The sequence below is a fragment of the Dendrobium catenatum genome, unplaced genomic scaffold, assembly GCF_001605985.2.
Source record: "Dendrobium catenatum unplaced genomic scaffold, ASM160598v2 fragScaff_scaffold_1400, whole genome shotgun sequence".
Classification (NCBI taxonomy): Eukaryota; Viridiplantae; Streptophyta; class Magnoliopsida; order Asparagales; family Orchidaceae; genus Dendrobium; species Dendrobium catenatum.
Window position 1 is genome coordinate 2,316,834 of NW_021319862.1, and position 11,984 is coordinate 2,328,817.

The 11,984-nt window shown below is 35.9% G+C and overlaps 1 protein-coding gene across 1 annotated transcript; it reads right to left on the reverse strand.

Annotated features, from left to right (window-relative positions):
- Nucleotides 1–7,513: 7,513 nt before the first annotated feature.
- Nucleotides 7,514–11,690, reverse strand: LOC110092346. The gene is made up of 4 exons (XM_020816851.2): nt 11,535–11,690; nt 9,732–9,898; nt 9,351–9,638; nt 7,514–8,390 (listed from the first exon to the last, which is right to left on the reverse strand). The coding sequence occupies exons 2-4, from the start codon at nt 9,876–9,878 to the stop codon at nt 7,749–7,751; spliced, it is 1,077 nt and encodes a 358-aa protein (XP_020672510.1). The 5' UTR covers nt 9,879–9,898; nt 11,535–11,690; the 3' UTR covers nt 7,514–7,748.
- Between the last annotated feature and the right edge of the window lie 294 nt (nt 11,691–11,984).

The window sequence follows — 11,984 nt, forward strand, 5'->3', positions numbered from 1 at the left end:
AAGGACACTTCAGTTAAGGTTATAAATTATAATTTCTAATTACATCTATAAAATTTTTTGGCATAACTCAGTATATACGACACTCTTGTAATGTCTAAGGACCTTAGGAATACTTTGATTCAGGCTCTCAAAGACCCTGAAATATATGATGTGTTTTTGGATTAATGTAACATTATAGATTAATAAAACATTATAGAGATCCTACAAGCTCATAATTAATTGATCATCACCTTCACTGAAGATGACATGATGCTCAAAATGATAGATCATAACCTCCATCTATAGATTATTGAAGAGGGAAATGCCATTATAATTAGTCAAATCCTAATCGATATCAAATTATCCATAAATTACATAAGCTTATAAGTATTATGATCACTGTGCCACGATGTGCAACACCTCGAACAAGATAAGTTGATGGTGCACAGCTTTAACTAGAAGGAGTAGAAGACTATGCGGTTATTTATACTCTCCCTTGTGTTCGAAGAACTTTATACCAAATCTAAGTTTCATTTAATTGATACAGACACCTCATTTAAGGTGCTTCTAGGTTGCCCCTAGCTACATGAATATGGCATCTTCTCGTCAACACTACACCAATGCAAGAAGTACCTTATGGATTGAGAAGAATTTAAGATCTCTATCGATATCTAGCCCTTTGCAGTCCATAAAGTAAAAATATATGAAGATTCCAAGTATTTCATTTCAAAAGAGATAGAGCTATCAAGCTCTCTTGAGGCCAAGATGTCAAACCTAAAGGCTATAAAAGCAGCCCAAACAAGAAGATGGGAAGAAGCATGTGGGGAGAAAGAAGACAACGTCGACTCTTACTAAAGTAATGACAACTCCCAAATAAAGAAACATTATGCATCACTATGGAGTGACATAGATGAAGATGATGCCATCCCTGCCAAGTCTAAGAAGATATTCCAATCCACGACCAAAGAGAAGAAAAAAGCAAAATATTTAGAATCTAATTATGACTACTAGTCTGCCTACACGAGCAAGGTGCAATGTATCTTCTAAAAAAGAATAGGTGGCTTGTTGATCTATGATAGCATATTCATATTCTTGTGTCTTCCACTATAAAAATTTAAATAAATCTCCTCTTGTGAGGTGCACGATGTTGCTAAGTTCAAAATGCTTTATGTGCCTCCTCTTAACAAAAGGACTAGGCAAGGAAGCATACTTTACAAAGTCGGAGAGTGCGAAGAAGAAAATTTTAACTAGTTTGTTAAACTTATTGATGATGGAGAGAGAATTCCTACAATGATGCCTAAGTATTTCTCCAAATGTGCTCTAAGAATGATATGGAAGTTGAGAGCTCATGTGGTACTACTAAATGATGAGCTCATCTTCACATGAGTATCTCGTACTAAAGAAATCCCTATGCATTGCAAAGAAAGGATTTTCTTGCAATTAGAGGTCTCATATTCGTTATGTAGAAATACCTTCAAATGAAGATTTTACAAGCATTCACATGAAGTTAAGTCGAATCTAATGTTAACAATGATGAAGAGATCTATGAAGTTGACATTTACGATGATTAGACTGTAGAAGCTAAATCTGCATAAGAAGAGCTTGCAAGATAGTGGAGAGCAGGCTAATGTGGACAAGTTAAAATAAGTCAACTTGTGGATTGAAGAATATCCTCGCATAACCCAAATCAATGCCCTTCTGCATGAAAAGTAAGTGGAGTAGATAAAAGAGCTTCTATATTAATCCAAGGATTGCTTTGCTTGGATATACATTGAGATGCTCGGCTTATCCCTCAATGTAATAGTTCATATTAGCCATTAAACCTGATGTAACACCCATCTAATAAGCTTCAAGGAGAATGAGATTTGAGATTGAATAATAGTTGATTGAAAAAATAAAGAAGCTTATAGATGTGGGCTTCATCACAGAAGAAAAAAATGTCGACTAGATCGCCAACATCGTCTGTGTCAAAGAAGAACAACTATATATATATATATATAATCCTAAAAACTGACAGTCCAAGGCTTCTTCTGTGAATTTTCTTTTGAGAGTGAGAGTGAGAGTATTTTGGAAGAGTGTTTGAGAGTGAGGATAGAGAGTTCTTGCAAGTGGAATTTATGAATGATTCATCCGCCCAAAGGTGAGGATATCTTTATAAGTTCATCAAAACTCTTCCCAACTTCTTTGAAGACTCTTGAGAGAAGATATTTGGAGAAAATATGGTACTCTGTCGTCACTAGGAGGGTGAGAAAGGATGATGGTACTTTGTCGACACCAGGAGGGTATAAAAGGACGACGGTACTCTACCAACACCAGAAGTGTGTGAAAGGACGTTGATACTCTTCCGACACCAAGAAGGTATGAAAGGAAGCTAGTACTCTATCGAGACCAAGAGGGTGTGAAAGGACGTTGGTTCTTTGCCGACAACAAAAGGGTGTGAAAGGATGATGGTACTCTACCAACACTAGAAGATTGTGAATGGATGTTGATACTCTGCCAACACTAGCAAGGTGTAAAAGGACGTCGGTACTTTGCCGACATCAGGAGGGTGTAAAAGGATGCCGGTTCTCTATCATCACCAAGAGGATGAGAAAGGACGACGGAACTCTGTCGCACTGGGGCTAGTGGAAGAGAGGTTATTGTAAGTTCTTCTCCGCCTTGTTGAGAGAGCAAAAGGAGAGTCACTTTGGTATAGTGTAATACCTAAAGATGGAGTCTTCAGGGAGTGCATGTAGGTCTAGTTGAACCAAACCATTAAAAAAATTTATGTTTTTCTGTCTTTACTTTTATTGCATTTCTATTTTTTTGCAAGTTTTAATTTTATGTTTGAAAAATAATTTTGAAATTTTTTTTAAATTACCAATTAATCCCCCCCCCCTCTTTGTTAGCATTTGGATAATTGTATTAGGTCTAACAACCTTTCAAACTTTCAGACTTTGCCTAAGTGGGGATCCCTCGTAGTCAAATCTGATAAGATCGATCCAAATGGATGACTAACACTCAAAATTGATGCATGACATCACCTAAATGATGTCTGATTGCAATACTAACTTTTTTGTTCCATTCAAAACATCGTTGACACTCAAAAATCATTGTCAATCTATTCAATTGAGGTCATCCGAGGCGACGATATAAATCTCGAGGCGACAACGTGCAAACCAAGAAAATTAGCACACAAGTCCCCCAAATGACGTTCGATCATAAAATAGACTTTGTCATTTCTTTTGCAATGTTGTCAATACCCAAGTAATAGTCAATTTGAGCAATTAAAGTCATGCGAGAATATTGACATGTATATCAAGGCAACATACGGAAATCAAGAAAATTGGCACATGATATTGCCCAAATGCTGTATGATCACAAAATAGATTTTTTTGTTGCATTTGAAATGTCATAAATACTAAAAAAAACGCTATTAATTTGGTCAATGAAAGTCACACAATGAAATAAACGCGGGTCAACCGGCAATAAAGCATAAATCAGCATAAATCTTGAAAATTGACGCGCGACATTTCACAAATGATATTCGATCACAAAACAAACTTCTTCATTGCATTCAGAATGTTGTCAATACCCAAAATTGATTATAATTGTATACAATAAAAATTGCTTGGTGAAATCGGCACGAAGAATAAGTCAAATAGCATGAATTTTGAGGCAATTTTAAGACGATCTGCATCTAGCAAGGCGACAACCCTAGCATAGGAACTTTTATTTGGTCTGGTGAACGTACGAAACTCTACGTTCGACCGCTAGTAGAATCGCGCCACGCATTTTCATTATTTACCGCGCGCCCCGGCAACCCGACCTGGAACGGACCCAAGATTGCTCGGTATTGCTAGGTATTGGTCGATTTTGCTCTGCAATAACCAATATCGAGAAATACTGAGCAAATACCTAGCAATACCAAGCAAATACCGAGTTGTACCAAGTTTTTTCTAGCAATACCGAGCAAATACCTAGCAATACCGAGCAAATCCCTAGCAAAACCGAGCAAATCCCTAGCAAATTCCGAGTTGTACTGAGTTGTAGAAAAACTCGGTACAACTCGGTATTTGCATGGTATTGGTCTTCACAGAGCGGTATTTCTCATTTTTGCAAAGCAATACTGAGCAAATACCGAGCAATACCGAGAAAATCTCGAACATATCATTCCCGGGTTCCGGTCCGGGTCAAGTCATCGGGCCGCGCGGTAAAGAGTAAGAGCACGTGGTGACATGTTATTGACGGCCGAACGTAGCTCTACGTCCGGTCAGAGGACGTAATAATTGTTCCTCGCATAGCCCTTTCCAGCCATCCATTCACTCAAATTCGTCCGTCCTTTTCAACATACGCCTCCACAAATGGTCTCCAAAATGAACCTTCGGTTCATTTTCTCCAAGCGTCCCTAACATCCCAACCTCCACCTTATGTGAAGATATCTTGTAGCTCGATCACGTCCGATCATATAGAGACGTCCAAACCGACTCCACATCTCTCACCGATCTGTCTGATCCCCACTCCAAGAAGAGAAATTATTGTGTACGCAATCCGAACGTGTTCGGATGTGCGTACACACTGCTTATTTTATTGCGTATTTTTTGAGGCATAATTTTTTCGTGGAAAATAATTAGTAAATAAATAATACTCACTAAATACACAAAAAATACGCAAAAAAATACGTAGAAAACATAATGTATCAAAAAATACGCAGTGAAATAAGCAGTAAATACGCAGCATCCGATCACAATTCTGCGTTCGGATTGCGTACACAATAATTTCTCCTCCAAGAGCCGGATGCTTAATCCGGCCAAGACCCCTCTTCCAATCCACCTAACCAGAAACTTCCTCCTCCTGTTTGCTGCTGTGAGAGTCTCCTAGAAACCCATTCTTCAAAAAGCAAGTGCAACAGAATTCTCCATTGCTTATCTACCTCCAGCACGTGATTGCTTCATTTGTCCTCTTCTTCATTCCCTTACATCTCTACATATTTAATTGACAACTAGCCCTAATCGAAAGTTCTTTCTTGTTATTGGGATGGGTAATTAAATATAGGGGCTTGTGCCTGTAGGAAACCAGAACTCATATTTAAAGTCCTCTCAAAATGATGGCAAAATATCTGGGCACTGACTTATCTACAAACTCAATCTGCCTTATGAAAACTTATCCCGAAACTTAATTCGTTAAAACTTTCCAAAAAGGAAGGGGAGGTCAGGGAGCGAATTTTTGGAACCCACAAAATCATTCAAAAAAATGCTGAAAAATTCCTTTGTCACAATGACTTCTATTCTCAACTTATTGACCTCATAGTGAAGGCTTTAGTCAAATCTCTCAAGAAAGTGAGTTGAATGTCAATTAACCATGACTTCTACTTCATTGCGATACTCATAAGTGCTAAACTACTAAAATCACTAATGAATGAGGAAGCTGACAATTTATTAAGGCTACTTGACAAAGGTACTCAACTAATCCTAAACACTCATTAGCCAATTAGAGGTTCTTATTAGAAGAACTCACCTTTAACCCTTAGCTTAAGATCGAAGTAGCAATCAAGTACAAGCTAGGATCATTTACTCCATAATTAGTTACATTAAATCCAAATCATATACTCACATATAATCACACTATATAGTTAATTTTGTGCCTTCAATTTTGATTCTCATCTATAACTAAAAAGTCAATAGTTAAATGTACACGTCATAAGACATGAATCATACAAATTTTATATCTTATACTGAGCCTTCATTTGAGACCACTTTTATATTGATTCTTAAAATAAATTTTTAGTACAAAAAAAATTATTTTTTGTACTAAAACTCTGTTTTAAAAATAATAATAAAGTCGTCCCAAATGAAGTCTAAAACTCGATTCCACCGGAATTTGTGGAATCTCAAAATCTCTCTAAAATTCTATTCAAAATATCTTTTATTGAATTGTACATGTAGCCCAACTTAATTCCACTACCCATCATCTTAAAAGAAGTGTGACTAAATCCTTTATAAACGAATTTACTTTTATAAAAAATCTTTGAGATTTAAGCTCTCATCCTTTATGCTTTTTAACTTGATGGAGACTGCGGTTTCATTTGGGTCAACTTTTTTATTGGTCAACTTTTTTGTTGCTTTCTAAAATATATTTCTAGTACAAATATTTCTTGAATTAAAATTTTTTGTATTAAAAAATTGTTTTAAAAAGCAATAAAAAAATTATATGTAAATCAATTATATTTTAAATTGCGTATATTCATATATTAATATTAAATCTATGTTTATATTCATAAAAAAAATAGAGAAAGTAAGTGTAGTTGGTCATTAGCTTGAGTTACTAGACCATGAATATAATAGATTGTATAGTGTCTAATGTGAATATTTAAGAGCATATTATTGTGTGGATTGTATAGTTCTAATGAAATTGACATAAAAGTATATAAGAGTAAAATAATTATATAAAATTATAAAACAGCATATTATTATAAGATTTCATAAATATATATAATAAAATTTAATACTCTGATTTAAAATATATTAAAATATTTTACTTTATTCATATTAGGCTAAAAATATATATTTTAAAGGGGGAAATTTAGTAAAAAAATTTTATTACCTCTTACACATTAAGTCATCAATTATTTCTTAATTATAATTAGGCAACCTAGCAATGCTCTTTCTCATAATTTTATTAAATAAATCCATTTGGCCACACAACTTAATATATAATTGTTGTACATAAAAATATTATGATCACGCATGAGTGTAAGATATGATAGCATAAGCGATTTAAAATTAAAACTAGCTAGAAGCTTGGGTGGTTTAGGGCAATTTCAACAAGCGATTTAAATTTAAAATTGAAGGATTCAAAAGAATAAGAATATATCAAAGATAAACTAGATAGAAGCCGCACATATCTTCTACTCATTTTATATAAAATTTTTAATGCTAAAGAGAGCTAAGCATAGCAAAAATTAAACCCTAAATCACAGATCTACAATATATTTTAAACATTCGAAGCCTAAATGCATAAATCTATACTTAGAACAAACAAATCTTCAAATACAATCCACAAACAATGAATTTTACAAAAAAACCTACAAAACCACTTTGTAAATCATAAATCTTTACTTCTCTAAACAAAATACACAATAATCAACATATATCTAACTAATTTAACATAAAAAATGCATAAAATAACCTCACATTACCTGATCCGGCGACGAAGGGGCGGAGCAGCGATCAGATCTCGAAATGTCGAAGAGAGAGAATAACTGATCGGGAAGGGAAAGGTGAATAAATTACTTAAGTCTAAGTCGCCCCTTTACTGGGCGACTTATAAGTCGCTCGTTAATCGGGCGACTTAGACTTAAGTCTTCAATTCGCCACATCAACTGCCACGTTGTCATTTGGTCGCACCTAAGTCGCCTTTAAAACGACCGACTTTGCCTATAATTAAATTTTTTTAAGCATCATGCTTAATCTTATAGTTTAATTATTAATGTTGCTTAGTTCGAAAATTTTCCCTTCTCCCGCCTCGCATCTCCAAATAAGTTAATAAATCAATATAAAAAATAAAAACCTTTCACCCAAAAAACAAAACCTCAAAGAGATCGCGACATAAGCGTTCATGCCACTATTTCATAACAGATACAAACCAAAATCTTTATTCATATGTAGACCTCTCCCCTGCATAGGGGAGAGCCTCAGCTTCCAAAGCTGCGATACCAAAATTAAATAGTCTTTCAACATAAAATAAGCATATAATGAATTGCAGAACACTAGACATCCAATTCACCAATATCAATAGCATAGACTAGCGGCAGGAGTCACAGCAGTAGAACAAGCATTCTCTTTCTTCAGAGGGAGAGCCTCCCAAACTGCTTCGTCGACAGAATGCCCAGTCTTTGCCGAGCAAACTGCATTCTTCAGTTCGACGCTAACCACAAGTTGACCAGCGGCTGCTTCAGCTTCGGTTTTCATTTTCAGCCGGAGACGCTCAGCTCTGGACCCAATAGTCTGTCCGAGAATTGATGCAGCAATGGTAAAAGCCATTGCAGTTTTTGGCATCAAAACGGACTTCCTCAGCATAGCAATGAAGGGCACAGCAGCATGAACGGCTACAAACCACTGCGGGGAGAATTTTCTGGTGTGCTCTCTCCAAACTCCCAGGGGGACATTAGCTGCCATTCCTAGCAGCCCAATAGCGAGAACCTTTGCAGGTAAGGGTTGAGGACGAAGGTTCTTTATAAGAGAGGTTCGGGCTAATGCTGCACGGGCGGCAACAATGGCCGGTGGACACCGAAGCTTTACACCAGGAGGAGGTTGAAGAGCCTTCGCGACAATAGGAAGAACGCCGCTTACAGCTCTGTAGGATTTGGCTATTGGGCATTGCCCAGTTTCTAACCAATCATTGCTTTGAGATTCATGAGTTGAATCATGCCTCTGGAAAAAAGAAAGTGCAGAAGTCAGGGTTGCAGAGTAAATCATCAAAAAATTTTACCAAATAGATGTGATGCAAAATAAAAGGTAACGGCTAACTGAGAGCCTAAGGTTTCGTTTGGGACGGATTTCTTATTGCTTCTTAAAGCAACTTTCTAGTACAAATATTTTTTACTAAAAAGCTGCGAGAAAGCTGCTTCAAATAGCAGTAAGAAAGTCGTCCCAAATGAAGCCTAACATTCTTTGTCCCTAGATGGCTAAGCGATCATTTTGCGTTGTCTCACAGAACAATTGTATAGCTTGGACAGACTTGTTTAATAGTTTAGACACTTAATGTTTGATTTCATCGCTGCTTGTTTCATCTAGTTCAATAATAGCACTTATCCTCGTGAATTTTAAGGAACCATTGGATTAGAAGCTATTCATTGTTTTGCAATCCTATCCATAACGCTTTTATTCATGCAGCAGTCATCAAGCAAAATGAAGGGAGAATGAGCATTCATAAAACTGACTGAAAATAAGTATGATCAGATTTATGATATTACATCAATAAGGACTCGTTTGAGCAGCAACTAGCGGACAGTGAGTCATATTTCACTAAGAAATCATACATACAAACCAATTAAGGTCTCTCATGGCTGCACTGCAATATCTCTAAGCAGATATAACCTACTCCAGTTGGCACTTTTTATAACGCAATCAGAATAGGAACCAGAATGAAAGTCAATTTAATTAGAAATCTTTCCTCCTTTTAGGAAAGCTTGTGCATCAAAAAGACCTGTAACACTATGAAGCAGGCCTGCTGAACATTAATAAACGTAAGCAGGCATTTCTATTTCGATATACTGATGGATTGATTATACAGTAACAAGAGTGCATAAAATAGATTCAATTAAGAAAGAAGCACATCGAATATTATGTTCATGACAACGTTAGTAAAGGTGAGTGATTTTTGCTAATTACCTGAGAAGAATCCTTCCTAGAAGATCTCTCGTTATGCTTCTTCAATTTTTTGGCAAAGAAATCAAATCCAAAAGGTCCACCAAGTCCAAAAGATGAAAGGCTGATGCTAGCAGCTTTGGCTGCCAATGGATTGAACACAGGTGCAGTTTCAGATTCAGATTCTTGAACCTTATCACGCACAAGAGACCTTCCAGAAAGGGGAACAACCCCATCGTGGCCATGGAAAAGCCTAAACGCCATTTCAAAATTCGGTCCATCCTCAAAGATGGGACCCTTGGCTCCTCGAGCCTGAAAGTTAAAAGAAGTAGCTTGATTATCTAAACATCAGAAACTCTACCTGTTTGTAATAATTATGAAAAAGAGAGAGAAAGAAGAATTTACAGGTACAAGGAAATTGACCGATGAGAAAGAAAATTGTGTAGCTTCAGTAATGTTTCTCAAAAATGGGCATCTCTCTACATCCTGATGCTCAAAGGAATTTGCTGACCACAACGATTCCATAAAGTTATTGCCCATCTGAGAGTCCATTGGATTAATGAATAACTAACCTGCATAAAACGGTAATCAGACAAAAAAAGTAACACATTATCAGAGAACATTGACAAAAACAAGAGGAAAAAAATATGGGCACATGGAATGGGGAACTGATCAAGGTAGTTGATCTCGAAGATGGTTGACACATAAAAATAAGAACATTTGAACAAACTCTTAAAAGTGTCATTGGGCGTATTAATAAACTTCCACCTTTACATACATTATTGATATTTAATAAAATAATATTATAGAGTTCAATACTAACATAAATTTGCTACAGTGAAACAATAAAGCATCACTTGATAAGTTTGTTTATGGAAATTCATGAGAAAAGCCAATTAGCATTTTTATTTTTAATTCATTGGAATAAATATGTCATAACTTTAGCAGTATGCATCAATTGGTTTAACTAGAGTAGACATGCAGTTTTACCATTACCCGCATCTTCCAGAAATGCTTGCAAGCATAAAAAAATGAAACAGATCAATTCAACAAAAAAAAAACCATGACGTGGATGACACAACAGATGATAATATCATAGGAAATGCCTCTAAACCAAATCAATAAATCTATCTAGTTACAAATATCAAAGCATGGGCATAGAGGAAAAGTTTTAACCTCTGCGCAATTTAGTGACTCCATGAACCCAATATGCATCATACATATCACCCTTTTTTCCCTTTCAGAAAAATATGCTATTGTTCTGAAAGAAATGCATGAATCATGCAGCTCTAGCATCCACATTCCATTCAATTCAGTTAAAAAATTTGAGCAAATGCATCCAACAAATCTCAAAATTAACATAGAACCGAAATAGAACAATCCAAATTAAAAATTCATATTAATATATTATTGTTCTGAAGACAAGGCATGAGTAAGGCAGCTACAACACAAACATTCCAATAACTCCAGCTATAATAGGATTTTGGAAAAATACATCCAACAGCTCTAAACAAGAAAATACAACCAAAATATAACGTTGGGATCAGATCCAGAAATTCATGTTAACAATTCAGAATATAATATACTATTGTTCTGAAGACAATACATGAATCATCCAGCTCTAGCATCCACATTCATTTCACTTAATTTTTAATTATAAATAGAATAAAAGAAACATAGAGTATACAATAATTACGCAGAAGCAGTAAGCTACATTCTCAACCGATCTACTTGAAACAAATAAAAAAGCCCCCTCAAAGCTGATCCTCCGCCAAAATAGCAATGAAACTAGAACTAAGATCATCAAAAACTAAAACAACAAATAATCTCTCCACAGCACGGGAAAACATAAAAAAACAATAGACAAGAAGACAATATAATCCAAACAAAGACAGAAAGATAATATCTCTTCCGCAAGCACAATTACAACAAACGGCGACATCAAGTCAAACCGCACCCAATTCCAAAGAAACCCTAGAAAAAAAATCCAGTTTTCTGCATAAATCTCAGCTAATTTAGCCAACTGAAACACCTTGAACAACCAAATCCGTCAAAAAGAATCAAAGAAGCGAGAAGAAGATGATGATGATGACTGAATCAAATCGAAGACAAACGAAAGAAAAAAGTGTTCTTCCACGGAAACAACCGATTTCTTCTTATAAAAAACATAAGAAGATATCCAAAACATGAAATCAAGAAGAGCAATACCTCTGAAGCCGAACAATCGCGCCTAAGCAGCAAAAATCAGAAGGATCGTGTGGTAAACACGAGATTTCTCCTCGCCCTCTCCTGCAACCCAATTTTGTTTCTAACTTGGGAGAAGTCCACCGGTCCTCCCGGTCGACGCCGGCACTTAACCGGAAATTTCCAGTCCCCTTCAACGAATTTCCGCCGTTCGATCGAGCAACTTTAAATCTTGCGTGTCGGTGAGAAAGTTCTTCCATTTCTAAAAGCAAATTTAGTCCGTTGGATCGAGTCCGCTAAACGTCATTAACTGATGACCGTTGGATTATATCCATTGTCAAAACTACTCGGCTGGTTGGTGGAGAACGTGGAGGCCGTGATAAGTTGAAGTGGGTTTTCTGATCATGAAATTACTTAAATGTCCTGAGATTTTTTTCTATAAACATTAAGCACCATTTGACGATTTGCTGTTGT